The 18130-nt window shown below is 46.5% G+C and overlaps 1 protein-coding gene across 2 annotated transcripts in view; it reads right to left on the bottom strand.

The window, feature by feature from the left end:
* Window positions 1–433: 433 nt before the first annotated feature.
* The window catches only part of CLIP2 (CAP-Gly domain containing linker protein 2), a 234474-nt gene continuing 216777 nt past the window's right edge, over window positions 434–18130 (bottom strand). Inside the window, exons 16-17 of one of the 2 annotated variants that reach the window (XM_063953720.1) lie at window positions 11341–11403; window positions 434–1429 (exon numbers count right to left, since the gene is read on the bottom strand). In XM_063953720.1, the coding sequence (XP_063809790.1) occupies window positions 1418–1429; window positions 11341–11403 (75 nt within the window). In that variant the 3' untranslated portion in view covers window positions 434–1417. The remainder of the gene's footprint in view (window positions 1430–11340; window positions 11404–18130) is intronic. The other variant, XM_063953721.1, reaches the window with a different exon arrangement.

The following is an 18130-nucleotide window of genomic DNA, read 5'->3' as shown; positions in this document are numbered from 1 at the left end:
TGCATGAGGAAAACCTACATCCGGCCATCCCTGCTCCGGCCCAGCTGTGGTTCCTCTTTCCGATCATCGGAAGAACCGAGTTCTCAACTCTCGGAACCCAGGTCAGTGACAGGCTGTGTGGGCAGGGGCTACCTTAATCATGTGAGTGCATCACTGTAAAGATGCGCTTGCATGTTAGTGGGGGGGGGGGGGAGGGGGGGGGGGCAGGACTCGGCTTGCGGATCTTCCTTGGCCTGTGCTGGGTAGCCCCCCGTATGTTAGAGAAGTGAGTTGTAGTTTTGCTTTTTTTTGCAAAACCACAACTCAGGCTGAATTAGGCCCAAAGGAAAGTCTGGCTTACAAGTAATGACCAGGATTACAAGGCGTGTAAATGTATAGGCAATGTCAGGTAATGTAGGTCATTGCTGTAATAAGATAAATAAGGATTACATTTATTTAAAAAGGCATATATTACAATTTCACGTTTTGAACGCTCAAGTTTATCTAACGTAAAATATTCTTAATTAAAAGTTACTTATGCTACATAAAATTGTTAAAACATGTTAAAAACTCAATTACATAATTTAACACAAAGTACCTTAAAAACTGTCAAAAGATTAATCAGCAACATATTTAGTATTATTAGGCATAAATTCATTAGACTAGTTAACTGACCGCATTTGTGAAGTTACTCATGAATAAACTTGATTTTAACACACTGTTATGCATTTTGTAGATTATGATTTAGCTGTGGCCATGATAACAATCAAATAGAGCATTTACAATAAAAAAGAAATATATGTACCTCTTTAATTAAACATTGGCTCGCATTAATAAACAGTATGCATGATGAATTATGGCTCATGATTAAAGCCCAATCAGTCAAGAGCACATTTCCAGGGTCTTGTAGGAAAACAACTCAGCACCCACTCCGGTAAAGTGGGCAGGTAAATGTGTTCCTGATGTAAGTAAATATAACCTTATTAAATTCATCCTTTGCAACATTTTATCGGTCATAGCCAAACTGAGGATAGTGTTCGCTTTTGCCCTTAGAGTTTCATTTACAAATGTCACAGTTTACATATTCTCAAGTCGCAACAGGAAGAGAATCATTGTGTTGGGAATGTCACTTTATAAACTGGCCATATGGAGGTCCTGTCCAGGCAGCTTATGTAACATTATCTTGTTCGTGAAAGATCATTGCAATATTCTGAGTAAGGACAACTTGGGTAGTGGACTTCCAGCCAAAGGCTTTTTGCAGTGCAGAGTGGTGGCTTCCTAATGATTGTCCTGGGAGAATGTAACGGTATAAAGCAACACTGTCCAGTGCTAGTCACATGGGAATACTGCATGTTTTATCTGAGAAGTCAGTCCCACTACAGAAAAACATTCTGTCCATACTATTAAAGTACGTATTCATTAATCCTAGTATTAGACATCAATGGTTTTCCTAAAATAAAGAAAACATAGATCAATACTTACAAATATAACGGACTTGTAAATTAAAACTAATGGAGCAAGATGAAAATATATATTATCTACACATTTTACAATTTAAACACCTGTTCATACATCTGTGCAGGAAGGGGAACATTGTGTAAAATGCATTCTGAGCTGCCTGGATATGTAGGTTCCTCCCCACAAACTACGTAAATGTATACAGATTTTTTTGCACTGGAGTACAGTATTTGGACACCCTAAACTAAGAAACACAACAAAACAAAGGTTGTAGAATCTTAGAATAAAGAAATCATTACAATTCTCTCTGGTATGGTGGAAATTGATAAGAGGACAGAAACTGTGTAATAAGACAGAAATGTATTATTTTTATTATTTTTTAAGTGCTAAGGAAATGTCATGTAAAGGCAGGTACACACTAGACGATTTTGAACTAAGGTAAAGATAACTTCCTTTGAAGTTTCTCCAGATGCAGAATGAAAGCTACATGCGCATACACACTGAAGGATATAGTGAACGATATTGTTCAGTGACATCACCCCTCCCATCCCTGAACATGCAGTCATGAATGATATAGCCTAAATTGGACTGTATGTTCAGTAGATAACGATAACGACCCGTGGGAGCGCGCATCATTATCGTGCATACACACGTGATGATATGCATGATAATATCTTTATCTTTATTGTGCATATCATCCACTTAAATCGTCTAGTGTGTATGCCCCTTATAGACCCAATCAGATGAGAAAAAAAATAACTTAATGCTAATTTAAAATAGACTATACACACCATCAAATATAAAAAAAAGGCAATGTTACACAGCCACTAAAAAAATAAAGAGATGGTCAAGGAGTGGAATTGCAGACTATTATTAGATCTTGTGCACGGCTAAACAAAAAAATAAGAATTTACTCACCGGTAATTCTATTTCTCGTAGTCCGTAGTGGATACTGGGAACTCCGTAAGGACCATGGGGAATAGCGGGCTCCGAAGGAGGCTGGGCACTCTAGAAAGATTTATGACTACCTGGTGTGCACTGGCTCCTCCCACTATGACCCTCCTCCAAGCCTCAGTTAGGACACTGTGCCCGGACGAGCTGACATAATAAGGAAGGATTTAGAATCCCGGGTAAGACTCTTACCAGCTACACCAATCACACCGTACAACTCGTGATACTATAACCAGTTTGACAGTATGAAAACAACTGAGCCTCTCAACAGATGGCTCAACAATAACCCTTTAGTTAACAATAACTATTTACAAGTATTGCAGACAATCCGCACGTGGGATGGGCGCCCAGCATCCACTACGGACTACGAGAAATAGAATTACCGGTGAGTAAATTCTTATTTTCTCTGACGTCCTAGTGGATGCTGGGAACTCCGTAAGGACCATGGGGATTATACCAAAGCTCCCAAACGGGCGGGAGAGTGTGGATGACTCTGCAGCACCGAATGAGAGAACTCCAGGTCCTCCTCAGCCAGGGTATCAAATTTGTAGAATTTTGCAAACGTGTTTGCCCCTGACCAAGTAGCTGCTCGGCAAAGTTGTAAAGCCGAGACCCCTCGGGCAGCCGCCCAAGATGAGCCCACCTTCCTTGTGGAATGGGCATTCACAGATTTTGGCTGTGGCAGGCCTGCCACAGAATGTGCAAGCTGAATTGTACTACAAATCCAGCGAGCAATAGACTGCTTAGAAGCAGGAGCACCCAGCTTGTTGGGTGCATACAGGATAAACAGCGAGTCAGATTTTCTGACTCCAGCCGTCCTGGAAACATATATTTTCAGGGCCCTGACAACGTCTAGCAACTTGGAGTCCTCCAAATCCTTAGTAGCCGCAGGCACCACAATAGGCTGGTTCAGGTGAAACGCTGACACCACCTTAGGGAGAAATTGGGGACGAGTCCTCAATACTGCCCTATCCATATGGAAAATCAGATAAGGGCTCTTACATGATAAAGCCGCCAATTCTGACACTCGCCTGGCTGAAGCCAAGGCCAATAACATGACCACTTTCCACGTGAGATATTTCAGATCCACGGTTTTTAGTGGCTCAAACCAATGTGATTTTAAGAAGCTCAACATCACGTTGAGATCCCAAGGTGCCACAGGAGGCACAAATGGGGGCTGAATATGCAGCACTCCTTTCACAAATGTCTGAACTTCAGGTACTGAAGATAGTTCTTTTTGAAAGAAAATCGACAGAGCCGAGATCTGTACTTTAATGGAGCCTAGTTTTAGGCCCATATTCACACCTGCTTGCAGGAAATGCAGAAATCAACCTAGTTGAAATTCCTCTGTTGGGGCCTTTTTGGCCTCGCACCATGCAACATATTTCCGCCATATGCGGTGATAATGCTTTGCCGTAACATCTTTCCTGGCCTTAATAAGCATAGGAATGACTTCTTCCGGAATACCCTTTTCCTTTAGGATCCGGTGTTCAACCGCCATGCCGTCAAACGCAGCCGCGGTAAGTCTTGGAACATACAGGGCCCCTGCTGTAGCAGGTCCTGTCTGAGCGGTAGAGGCCACGGGTCCTCTGAGAGCATCTCTTGAAGTTCCGGGTACCACGCTCGTCTTGGCCAATCCGGAACCACGAGAATGGTGTTTACTCCTCTCTTTCTTATGATTCTCAATACCTTTGGTATGAGAGGCAGAGGAGGGAACACATAAACCGACTGGTACACCCACGGTGTCACTAGAGCGTCCACAGCTACCGCCTGAGGGTCCCTTGACCTGGCGCAATATCTTTTTAACTTTTTGTTTATGCGGGACGCCATCATGTCCACCTGTGGACGACCCCATTGATTTACAATCATTTGGAAGACTTCTGGATGAAGTCCCCACTCTCCCGGGTGGAGGTCGTGCCTGCTGAGAAAGTCTGCTTCCCAGTTGTCCACTCCCGGGATGAACACTGCTGACAGTGCTAGTACATGATTCTCCGCCCATCGGAGAATTCTTGTGGCTTCTGCCATCGCCATCCTGCTTCTTGTGCCGCCCTGTCGATTTACATGGGCGACTGCCGTGATGTTGTCTGACTGGATCAGCACCGGCTGGTGTAGAAGCAGGGATTTTGCTTGACTTAGGGCATTGTAGATGGCCCTTAGTTCCAGAATATTTATGTGAAGGGAAGTCTCCTGACTCGACCATAGTCCTTGGAAGTTTCTTCCCTGTGTGACTGCCCCCCAGCCTCGAAGGCTGGCATCCGTGGTCACCAGGACCCAGTCCTGTATGCCGAACCTGCGGCCCTCTAGAAGATGGACACTCTGCAGCCACCACAGTAGAGACACCCTGGTTCTTGGAGACAGGGTTATCAAGCGATGCATCTGAAGATGCGATCCGGACCACTGGTCCAACAGGTCCCACTGAAAGATTCTGGCATGGAACCTGCCGAAGGGAATTGCTTCATAAGAAGCCACCATCTTTCCCAGGACCCGCGTGCAGCGATGCACTGATACCTGTTTTGGTTTCAGGAGGTCTCTGACTAGAGATGACAACTCCCTGGCTTTCTCCTCCGGGAGAAACACTTTTTTCTGGACTGTATCCAGAATCATACCCAGGAACAGTAGCCGTGTTGTCGGAACCAGCTGTGACTTCGGGATATTCAGAATCCAGCCGTGCTGGTGTAGCACCTCCTGAGATAGTGCTACTCCCACCAACAACTGTTCCTTGGACCTCGCTTTTATTAGGAGATCGTCCAAGTACGGGATAATTAAAACTCCCTTTTTTCGAAGGAGTATCATCATTTCCGCCATCACCTTGGTAAATACCCTCGGTGCCGTGGACAGTCCAAACGGCAGCGTCTGGAATTGGTAATGGCAATCCTGTACCACAAATCTGAGGTACTCCTGGTGAGGATGGTAAATGGGGACATGCAAGTAAGCATCCTTGATGTCCAGGGATACCATGTAATCCCCCTCTTCCAGGCTCGCAATAACCGCCCTGAGCGATTCCATCTTGAACTTGAATTTTTTTATGTATGTGTTCAAGGATTTAAAATTTAAAATGGGTCTCACCGAACCGTCCGGTTTCGGTACCACAAATAGTGTGGAATAGTAACCCCGGCCTTGTTGAAGTAGGGGTACCTTGATTATCACCTGCTGGGAATACAGCTTGTGAATTGCCGCTAGCACCGCCTCCCTGTCTGAGGGAGCAATCGGCAAGGCAGATTTTAGGAACCGGTGGGGTGGAGACGCCTCGAATTCCAGTTTGTACCCCTGAGATACTATTTGAAGGATCCAGGGATCCACCTGTGAGCGAGCCCACTGATCGCTGAAATTCTTGAGGCGGCCCCCCACCGTACCAGGCTCCGCCTGTGGAGCCCCACCGTCATGCGGCGGACTTGGCAGAAGAAGCGGGGGAGGACTTTTGCTCCTGGGAACCTGCTGTTTGTTGCAGCCTTTTTCCCCTACCTCTGCCTCTGGATAGAAAAGACCCGCCTTTTCCACGCCTGTTTTTCTGGGTCCGAAAGGACTGAACCTGATAAAACGGCGCCTTCTTAGGCTGTGAGGGGACATGGGGTAAAAATGCTGACTTCCCAGACGTTGCTGTGGAAACTAGGTCCGAGAGACCATCCCCAAATAATTCCTCACCTTTATATGGCAACACTTCCATGTGCCTTTTAGAATCTGCATCTCCTGTCCATTGGCGAGTCCATAAGCCTCTCCTAGCAGAAATGGACAATGCACTAACTTTAGATGCCAGTCGGCAGATTTCCCTCTGTGCATCTCTCATATATAAGACTGAGTCTTTTATATGGTCTATGGTTAACAGGATCGTGTCTCTGTCTAATGTGTCAATATTTTCTGACAGTTTATCTGACCACGCAGCGGCAGCACTGCACATCCAAGCTGACGCAATAGCTGGCCTAAGTACAATGCCTGAGTGTGTATATACAGACTTCAGGATCGCCTCCTGCTTTCTATCAGCAGGTTCCTTGAGGGCGGCCGTATCCGGAGACGGTAGTGCCACCTTTTTTGACAAACGTGTGAGCGCTTTATCCACCCTAGGGGGTGTTTCCCAACGTGACCTATCCTCTGGCGGGAAAGGGAACGCCATTAGTACCTTCTTAGGAATTACCAATTTTTTTATCAGGGAAAACCCACGCTTCCTCACACACTTCATTTAATTCATCTGATGGGGGAAAAACTACGGGTAGTTTTTTCTCCCCAAACATAATACCCTTTTTAGTGGTACCTGTATTTATATCAGAAATGTGTAACACCTCTTTCATTGCCTCAATCATGCAGTGAATGGCCTTAGTGGGCATCAGATTAGACTCATCGTCGTCGACACTGGTGTCAGTATCAGTGTCGACATCTGGGTCTGCGGTCTGAGGTAGCGGGCGTTTTAGAGCCCTTGATGACCTGTGCGACGCCTGGGCAGGCACGAGCTGAGAAGTCGGCTGTCCCACATTTGGCATGTCGTCAAATTTCTTATGTAAGGAGTCTATACGTGCACTCATTTCTTTCCATAAGCTCAACCACTCAGGTGTCTGCCCCGCAGGGGGTGACATCCCTTCTAAAGGCATCTGCTCCGTCTCCACATCATTATCCTCATCAAACATGTCGACACAGCCGTACCGACACACCGCACACACACAAGGAATGCTCCAACAGAGGACAGGACCCACAAAAGCCCTTTGGGGGGACAGAGTGAGAGTATGCCAGCACACACCAAAGCGCTATATAATGCAGGGACTAACTGAGTTATGTCCCCTATAGCTGCTTTTTTATATATAACTTATACAGCGCCTAAATTTAGTGCCCCCCCTCTCTTATTTTTACCCTTTTCTGTAGTGTAGACTGCAGGGGAGAGCCAGGGAGCTTCCTTCCAGTGGATCTGTGAAGGAGAAATGGCGCCAGTGTGCTGCAGGAGATAGCTCCGCCCCTTTTCCGCGGCCTATTCTCCCGCTTTTTTCTGGATTCTGGCAGGGGTATTTTCCACATATATAGCCTCTAGGGCTATATATTGTGGTATTTTTGCCAGCCAAGGTGTTATAATTGCTTCTCAGGGCGCCCCCCCCCAGCGCCCTGCACCCTCAGTGACCGGAGTATGAAGTGTGTGTGAGGAGCAATGGCGCACAGCTGCAGTGCTGTGCGCTACCTTGGAGAAGAGTGATGTCTTCTGCCGCCGATTTTCCGGACCTCTTCTTGCTTCTGGCTCTGTAAGGGGGACGGCGGCGCGGCTCCGGGACCGAACACCAAGGACTGGGCCTGCGGTCGATCCCTCTGGAGCTAATGGTGTCCAGTAGCCTAAGAAGCCCAATCCGGCTGCAAGCAGGCGAGTTCGCTTCTTCTCCCCTTAGTCCCTCGCTGCAGTGAGCCTGTTGCCAGCAGGTCTCACTGAAAATAAAAAACCTAAGTCTATCTTTCTTTCTAAGAGCTCAGGAGAGCCCCTAGTGTGCATCCAACCTCGGCCGGGCACAAAATCTAACTGAGGCTTGGAGGAGGGTCATAGTGGGAGGAGCCAGTGCACACCAGGTAGTCGTAAATCTTTCTAGAGTGCCCAGCCTCCTTCGGAGCCCGCTATTCCCCATGGTCCTTACGGAGTTCCCAGCATCCACTAGGACGTCAGAGAAAAGTAGTTTCCTGGGGGCAGATGTATTATGCCTGGAGAAGTGATAAGTGCAAGGTGATAACGCACCAGCCAATCAGCTCCAATATGTAAATTTGCAGTTAGGAGCTGATTGGCTGGTGCACTTATCACTGCTTTATCACTTCTCCAGGCTTAAAACATCTGCCCCCTGATCCTATGCTAAGATGCACTACAAGCTGTTACACAGGGCCTATTACACTCCGAGGGCGAGATTCAGCAAACCTAAAAATGTGGCCAAACCTCAGAAAATGCTGTTTCCAGAGGTTTGGCTGCTTACCTTGTATGTCCAAGCCCCGGAATTCGATAGATTCTGGGGCTTGAATGCGGTGGACAACGCGGCCCAATAGAAGCCTATGGGAATCTCTTGCACCCACCCTATCTAGTCAGCCTTGTCCGGGGACTCCTGGGGGAGTGAGGACATCCCCAAATAAAGGACCCCCTTCCCTCTATGGCACCCAAGGCCAGAGCTGAACCCTGGGTCTATCCCCAGCATCTCTTAGCGGTTGGTGCAGAGTTGATAGCTTTTAAGTGTACAAAATATAGATATACAGATGGAGCCCTACTCATCTATCCCTTTAATAGGATTAACTGAACCAGTGCTGTCGGACTGAATCCCCTGCTGTAATGACTTAATCCCCTGCTGTATTGTTCTCTCTGTACTGTATTGCAGCTGAGAACAATAGATGACAGGCTTATGCTCCTTGGTGCAGCTAGGCGCAGCAGAGAAGTTAGATGAGCGAGGCTCCATCTGTAATATTGGCCCCCATTCCAAGTTGTTTGCTCACTAGCTGCTTTTAGCAGCCGTGCAAACGCTAAACCGCCGCCCTCTGGGAGTGTATCTTAGTTTAGCAGAAGTGCGACCGAAAGGATCGCAGAGAGGCTACAAAAAAAGATTGTGCAGTTTCTGAGCAGCTCCAGACCTACTCAGCGCTTGCGATCACTTCAGACTATTTAGTTCCTGTTTTGATGTCACGAACACGCCCTGCGTTCGGCCAGCCACGCCTGCGTTTCCCCAGGCATGCCTGCGTTTGTATCTGACACGCCTGTGTTTTTCTGCACACTCCCTGAAAACGGTCAGTTACCTCCCAGAAACGCCCACTTCATGTCAATCACTCTGCGGCAGCCAGTGCGACTGAAATACATCGCTAGACCTTGTGTGAAACTGCATCAGCCGTTGAGAAAGTACGTCGCGCGTGCGCATTGCGCCGCATATGCATGCGCAGAAGTGCCGCTTTTTTGCTTGATCGCTGCGCAGCGAACGAAAACAGCTAGTGAACAACTCGGAATGACCACCATTGTCTTTTAGAGGTGGAACCACAGGTCCCAGCAAGCCTCTCCCACATGCTGGTATTTGGAGACCCACAAGTACCAGCATGTGGGGGAGGCTTGCTTGGACTTGTAGTTCCACCTGTAAAAGACAATATTTTTTCTAGTTTTTGCACTTAACAGTAATCAACTCAGGCTCCACAGCTCAGGGAAACTGGGGATAGACCCAGGCTTCAGCCCTGGCCTTGGATGCCCTGGAGGGTAGGAACCTTTTATTGGAGGGGGATCCCCACTCCCACAGGAATCCCCGGACAGGGATGACTATTTTCGGGGGGTAATGCTACAGCCGCCGGGACCAATATAAACATGTCTCCTGGCTGTGGCATTACTTTCCTGGCTAGTGGAGCTCGATGCTGGTTTAAAAAAATACGGGGCGGACCCCTATATCTGACCTCACCCCACCCTATAATTTTAGAACCAGGATTGGTCCAAGAGCCCAGTGCTGGTTGTTAAAATGCAAGGGGAACTTAGTAATTTCCCCCTCTGCATTTTTTCAATCATGACTGGCTCAAAGAGCCTGGGGCTGGTTATGCTTTTTTTTGGGGGGTGGGGGAGGAGAGGGGGAATAATTTTTCCATACAGGAACATACACGTATCTCACTGATCTGTGCATGCTTCTGTCAAACTCGCCAGCCAGATGCTGGTCTTTTTTTTGGTAGTGCTTCAGGTGTGAGTTGCTATTACTTGTGCCTAAAGCATGTGATGGGCTGCAAGTTAAAGGATTGGGACGGGGGGATGGGGGAACGCGCGCGAGGGGGGGGGGGGGGGGGGGGGGCGCTTGGGCTCCCTCTGGATCTCCCCATCAGGTCAGGGCCCAAAATAGTACCAAACCTCCCCCCCATCATAGCATTCTAGGGGCTGATGATGAAGATGACTAATGTTTGCATAGCACAACCTATGTAAAATCACTGTGAAACAAAGGTGCACACTTAAACAACGATGCAAAGTTTGCATGATACCGGCACTGACACCCACTATTGCCAGGGCAGGCAGGAAGTCAATTGCCGGTGCTAATACAAGATGATTATGACAGTGGCCAGTACTAATGAATCCCTTATGATTGGCCAATGATGAATGCACTGCTGACCTTGATAGCTGCTTTCTTCATTGCTGCTGCATTATATGACTTTGTGCGGGGAGATTAGCAATTTTTACATTTTCCCGTACAGGAGACGGAAAGCTGTATCTGATGTATTAGAGAGGTTCTTTCATTTTATTGTAGCCTAATAGCAAAGGCATATTTCACAAGCTAAAACATGTAAGTGTATGCGACATATGCATGGTGTAAACCATTTGCGGTACATGTGTACTGAAGCAGACCCACACGCATCTTGCCACAGGCACACAATTGCAGTTTTTGTAGTGAATGCATTTTATGTCTGTGATTTGGGTGCAACTGTGGCTAATCTGTTTCAACGCCTCAGTCTACTGTCACTAAATGCCAAATGAATATACAGCTAATATGAGTCCACATCCTTTAATTTTTTTGTACTTCATATGACAGAAGTCCCCAAACTCTGCCATTACAGACAAGGTTTTTAAGGATATACATTCTTGTGTACAGCTAACTTAATTAGTACAGATATGTCCCCCTCAGCTTGTCTGCCGCTTGCGTATGCAATGCGGGCGGGATTATTCGTGACTGTGTGCGACTCATTCAGGGAGCGTGCACCCCACGCAATCCTATGGATCATGGTTACAGTATGGCTGCGGGCGCACTAATCACGGTAATCGACTCTCGACTGCCGCGGCTATCTGCAAAGATGAGCAAGGACTCATTTGTACCTTAGGCAATTTGATTTAACCATCTGAGCTCAAGCAAAGATATCCTTAAAACCAGGTCTGTAATGGCGGGGTTTGGGAAACTCTATCATAGGAGGCACATGGCTTGCCATGGATACAGCTATACCTTTGAATGTGGATAGTCATCCCTCAATCTAGGTTTTTCTAATTTATACTCTCATTCAGAAGTGCAATACCTCTTGTTGGTGTGCTTTGTCCTGCTGATGTATACCGTTGGTAGACCCTGAGTTTCCAGCCACCTATCATAAAGAAAAAAAATATCAGATAATTACTATTCAAATGGAACTTGAGGTTTCACTCTATTTGGCTGCACTTGCATGAACACACAATTACCATATTCAAACTACGTAAGGCCATCCTTTCACTGCCCTGCTCTTCCTCACCAGTAGTCAGGAGTCGCTAGTACCAAATACCCAAAGATCTACAATTGGGCATATGCATACATTCACTTTCTGATTCAATTTCACATGCATATAGCTAGACAAACCGGCATAGTATTCTCTCTGCATCGGCTCCTCTGTAATTCTACTTTCTCTGCCAAATGTTTCGGATAGGTTTCTTTTTCCTCACAGTGCTGAGAGCCAGTGGTCAGAGTAAGCCACCACCCCTAAGTGGACTTTATTTAGAATATGAGCAGGCTGTACAACACAAAATGCTTTGGGAATAAAGGCAGAAGATATCTTCACGTCTCCCTAAGCCACCAATAAGAAAACATTAAATTGTACAAAACTCTCTACGTTTGTTTTCCAGTGTATAAAAAATTAAAACAAAAAACCTACCACTGTATTGACCATTACCTGCACTCAGTGCCACTGTACAAACATGTTTCTCTAACATCCTAGTGGATGCTGGGGACTCCGTAAGGACCATGGGGAATAGACGGGCTCCGCAGGAGACTGGGCACTCTAAGAAAGATTTAGTACTACTGGTGTGCACTGGCTCCTCCCTCTATGCCCCTCCTCCAGACCTCAGTTAGAATCTGTGCCCGGACAGAGCTGGGTGCATTTTAGTGAGCTCTCCTGAGCTTGCTAATAAGAAAGTATTTTATTAGGATTTTTTATTTTCAGAGAGATCTGCTGGCAACAGACTCTCTGCTACGTGGGACTGAGGGGAGAGAAGCAAACCTACTAACTGCGGATAGGTTGCGCTTCTTAGGCTACTGGACACCATTAGCTCCAGAGGGATCGAACACAGGAACTCACCCTTGGTCGTCCGTTCCCGGAGCCGCGCCGCCGTCCCCCTCGCAGAGCCAGAAGACAGAAGCCGGCGAGTGAAGCAAGAAGACATCAAAATCGGCGGCAGAAGACTCCTGTCTTCATATGAGGTAGCGCACAGCACTGCAGCTGTGCGCCATTGCTCCCACACTAACCCAAACACTCCGGTCACTGTAGGGTGCAGGGCGCAGGGGGGGGGCGCCCTGGGCAGCAATTGAGTACCTCCTGGCAAAATAGAGCATATATACAGCTGGGCACTGTATATATGCATGAGCCCCCGCCATTATTTTACACAAAATCGCGGGACAGAAGCCCGCAGCTGAGGGGGTGGGGCTTCTTCCTCAGCACTCACCAGCGCCATTTTCTCTCCACAGCTCCGCTGAGAGGAAGCTCCCCAGGCTCTCCCCTGCAGAAGCACGATAGAAGAGGGTGAAAAGAGAGGGGGGAGCACATAAATTTGGCGTAAAAACAATATATACAGCAGCTACTGGGTTAACACTACGTTACTGTGTGATTCCTGGGTCATATAGCGCTGGGGTGTGTGCTGGCATACTCTCTCTCTGTCTCTCCAAAGGGCCTTGTGGGGGAACTGTCTTCAAATAGAGCATCCCCTGTGTGTATGGTATGTCGGTACGTGTGTGTCGACATGTCTGAGGTAAAAGGCTCCCCTAAGGAGGAGATAGAGCAAATATGTGTGTGAGGGTGTCTCCGTCGACAACGCCGACACCTGTTGGATATGTGTAATTAAGTGCTGAGGTGAATTTATTGCACAAAAGATTAGAGAACAGACAGGAAATCTACCCATGTCTGTCCCTCTGTCGCAGAGACCTTCAGTGTCTCTCAATGCTCACTATCCAAAATAATAAACACTGATGTCGACACGGAGATTGACTCCAGTGTCGACTACGATAATGCAAAGTTACAGCCAAAATGGCAGAAAAGTATTCAATATATGATTATTGTAATAAAAGATGATTTGCATATCACTGATGACTCATCTGTCCCTGACACACGGGTACACATGTTTAAGGGGAAGAAAGCCGAGGTAAATTTCCCTCCTCTCATGAGGAAAAAGAGCGGGAATCTCCAGACAAGAGACTGCAGTTTCCCACAAAGAATTCTCAGGCAGTATCCTTTCCCCACTAGGGCCAGGATACGATGGGAATCTTCCCCTAGGGTGTCACGTTTGCCCAAAAGGTAACCTGTCGTAACAGCTATTCTCAGGGATCCTGCAGATAGCGTGCACATTCTGGTACACTACTCAGACCGGCGATTGTGTCGGCATGGGTTTATAGCGCTGGGGCAGAGTGGACAGGTACCTTATCAGCAGAGATTGAGACCCTAGTATGTAGATATATATAGATATATGTATATATAGAGATATATATATATATATATTAAAGATGCTGTTTTAAGAGATTTATATATATATATATATATATATATATATATATATATATATATATATATATATATATATATATATAAAACATGCCCAAAGAGACATGAGTATACTGGGTCCTAGAGACAAAGCTAGGTCGATTTCTGCTTGACGTGTCCTGTAGAATATGCAATGGACAGATGATGCCGACTTAAGAGGCATATGGAAGGCTTAGGATTGTGTGGAGAAGGGTTCTTGGACCTGGTCTCCACAGCTATAGCTGGTAATTCTGTTGTTTTGCCTTATATTCCTGCACAGCCTAGGAAAGCGCGACATTATCAAATGCAGCCTGTAGAACAAAGAAACAAGAAAGTCCGAGGTGCGTCCTTTCTTGCCAGAGGCGGGGGCAGAGGAAAGAAGCTGCACAACACAGCTAGGTCCCAGGAACAGAAGTCCTCCTCGGCCTCTACAAAAATCCACTGCATGTCGCTGGGGCTCCACAGGCGGAGCTAGGCCCGGTGGGGGCACGCCTGCGTAAGTTCAGCCACAAGTGGGTTCACTCCCTGTTAGGTCCCTGGGCAATAGATAGTGTCTCAGGGATGCAAGCTGGACTTTGAGAAGATGCCCCCTCACCGACGGCCCTGTCGGCTTCCCCCTACGAGAGGGAAACAGTGTTAACCGCAATTCACAAATTGTATCTTCAGCAGGTGGTGGTCAAGGTTCCCCTCCTTCAACAGGGACCATGTTTGTAGTACCGAAACCGGACGGTTCGGTCAGACCCATATTGAATTTAAAATTCCTGAACATATACCTGAAAAGGTTCAAGTTCAAGATGGAATCGCTCAGAGCGGTCATCGCAAGCCTGGAAGGGGGGGATTATATGGTGTCACGGGACATAAAGGATGCATACCTTCATGTCCCCATTTATCCACCTCATCAGGCGTACCTCAGATTTGTGGTACAGGATTGTCATTGCCCATTCCAGACGTTGCCGTTTGGTCTGTCCACGGCACTGAGAATATTTACCAAGGTAATGGCAGAAAATAAGATTTTACTCACCGGTAAATCTATTTCTCGTAGTCCGTAGTGGATGCTGGGAACTCCGTAAGGACCATGGGGAATAGACGGGCTCCGCAGGAGACTGGGCACTCTAAAAGAAAGATTAGGTACTATCTGTATCTGGTGTGCACTGGCTCCTCCCTCTATGCCCCTCCTCCAGACCTCAGTTAGGATACTGTGCCCGGAAGAGCTGACACAATAATCCCGGGTAAGACTCATACCAGCCACACCAATCACACCGTATAACTCGTGATACTATACCCAGTTAACAGTATGAAATATAACTGAGCCTCTCAACAGATGGCTCAACAATAACCCTTTAGTTAGGCAATAACTATATACAAGTATTGCAGACAATCCGCACTTGGGATGGGCGCCCAGCATCCACTACGGACTACGAGAAATAGATTTACCGGTGAGTAAAATCTTATTTTCTCTGACGTCCTAGTGGATGCTGGGAACTCGGTAAGGACCATGGGGATTATACCAAAGCTCCCAAACGGGCGGGAGAGTGCGGATGACTCTGCAGCACCGAATGAGAGAACTCAAGGTCCTCCTCAGCCAGGGTATCAAATTTGTAGAATTTAGCAAACGTGTTTGCCCCTGACCAAGTTGCAGCTCGGCAAAGTTGTAAAGCCGAGACCCCTCGGGCAGCCGCCCAAGATGAGCCCACTTTCCTCGTGGAATGGGCTGTTACTGATTTAGGATGCGGCAATCCAGCCGCAGAATGCTCCAGCTGAATTGTGCTACAAATTCAGCGAGCAATAGTCTGCTTAGAAGCAGGAGCACCTATTTTGTTGGGTGCCTACAGGATAAAAAACGAGTCAGTTTTCCTGACTCCAGCCGTCCTGGAAATATACATTTTTAAGGCCCTGACTACGTCCAGTAACTTGGAATCTTCCAAGTCCCTAGTAGCCGCAGACACTACAATAGGTTGGTTCAAGTGAAAAGCTGATACCACCTTAGGGAGAAACTGGGGACGAGTCCTCAATTCTGCCCTATCCATATGGAAAATCAGATAAGGGCTTTTACATGACAAAGCCGCCAATTCTGACACACGCCTGGCCGAAGCCAAGGCCAATAACATGACCACTTTCCACGTGAGATATTTCAAATCCACAGTTTTAAGTGGCTCAAACCAATGTGATTTTAAGAAACTCAACACCACGTTGAGATCCCAAGGTGCCACAGAAGGCACAAAAAAGGGGCTGAATATGTAGCACTCCCTTTACAAATGTCTGAACTCCAGGCAGTGAAGCCAGTTCTTTCTGGAAGAAAATCGACAGAGCCGAAATCTGGACCTTAATGGAACCCAAATTTAGGCCCATAGTCACTCCTGACTGTAGGAAGTGCAGAAAATGACCCAGCTGAAATTCCTCTGTTGGGGCCTTCCTGGCCTCACACCACGCAACATATTTTCGCCAAATACGGTGATAATGGTTTGCGGTGGGCTCTATACAAGGTGAATGTGGGCTCTATACAAGGCTCTATACAAGGTGCATTTAAGACACATTCTTAAATGGAGCCCATAATCTAATTTTAAGCATGTGGGTTCTATACAAGGTGCACAGAGGTATTAAGGGCCTAATTCAGACCTGATCGCAGCAGCAAACTTTTTTTCTAATGGGCAAAACCATGTGCAGTGCAGGTGGAGCAGATATAACATGTGCAGACAGAGTTAGATTTGGATGGGGTGTGTTCAAACTGAAATCTAAATTGCAGTGTAAAAATAAAGCAGCCAGTATTTACCCTGCGCAGAAACAAAATAACCTACCCAAATCTAACTCTCTCTGCAAATGTTATATCTGCCCCGCCTGCAGTGCACACGGTTTTGCCCATTAGAGAAAGATTTTTCTGCTGTGATCAGGTCTGAATTGGGCCCTAAGCTTCAACTGCTTGATGAATCCAGCTCCTACTACAAGAAAATGCACCATATTTATTATTTATCAGCATTTAGATTTTGGTCCTTCTGTTCCCACATGCCCTATGCAGACATATAAAGCTGTGTAAGAAAATTAAAGCCAGATAAAATGGCTGTAGCTAACAGGGTGGGGCCAATTTAAGAACAATGTATCCGAATGGTAGTGACATTTTAATTTTATAAGCTTCCTGCTGCATTATGGCCTACCACAAAGAACTGCAACATTATTTAAAAACAAAAACAAAAAAAGTACCTCAGGCTATCTGCCAAGTTCTATTAGCTCCATTACACTCTGGTATCAAAAATGGGGTGTAGTATGGTATGCCGGCGGCCGGGCTCCCGGCGACCAGCATACTGGTGCCGGGAGCCCGACCGCTGGCATACCGACAGCGTGGCGAGCGCAAATGAGCCCCTTGCGGGCTCGCTGCGCTCGCCACGCTACGCGCGCCACACTATTTTATTCTCCCTCTAGGGGGATCGTGGACCCCCACGAGGGAGAAAAAGTGTCGGTATGTTGGCTGTCGGGATTCCGGCGCCGGTATACTGTGCGCCGGGATCCCGACAGTCGGCATACTGAAGACCACCCTCAAAAATGTGCTATTAATTATTAGTGGTTTTAGCTATATACAGATTCTGTGTAAGATAGACAAGTAGTTCTAATGAGTGGTTAGTACAGTGGTTCTCAAACTGTGTGCCGTAGCACCCTGGGGTGCGTCAGAAAACTTGCAGGGGTGCATTGGATTGGTGGTCCAGGATCAACTCTAATTATTTATGGTCAATGTAATAGGCAAAACCAGTGCTGATGACTGTCATTCATAAAATATGTGGCCAAACAGAATCAAATCTTGTCCCTCACCACATTACTGACCCAAAGGATGATATATAAACACAATGTAGCCAGTGGTGATAGTGAAAAAACCCTTTCCCACGGACTTTAACGCTGAATTGAACTGTTTACAGTTCCAACATCTCCGGTAATTTCCCCATATACTGGGGGATCAGCCAAACTGCCATTCAAAAGGCTGCTGCCCATGTTTTAATTTTTTATGTATTAAGAAAATTGTTTGCAACAAAGTTCATGTATTAAACGTTACTTCACTATATATTCTTTCTATCATTTGTATATCTTCCTCTGCTACGAGGTGAGATTGGATAAAAATCTGCAGAAAGAAATACCTTGGGAGAAAGCGCTAGTTAAGTAACCTCTCCATTTATTTATCTTGATATATAAACACAATTTACTTAATTTTATATTTCTTTTTAAATGTCTCAATAAGAAACTTTTGGCCTGGTGTTGCCGTGAAAAAAATTCTGATACTCTAGGGCGCCATGATTCAAAAAAGTTTGGGAACCACTGGTTTAGTCCAAAGATTCAGATAGATGGACTAGAG

The sequence above is a fragment of the Pseudophryne corroboree genome, chromosome 2 (genome assembly GCF_028390025.1).
Source record: "Pseudophryne corroboree isolate aPseCor3 chromosome 2, aPseCor3.hap2, whole genome shotgun sequence".
Classification (NCBI taxonomy): domain Eukaryota; kingdom Metazoa; phylum Chordata; class Amphibia; order Anura; family Myobatrachidae; genus Pseudophryne; species Pseudophryne corroboree.
Note: the sequence above shows the minus strand (reverse complement) of the source record. Positions and strands in the feature narration are given on the sequence as shown.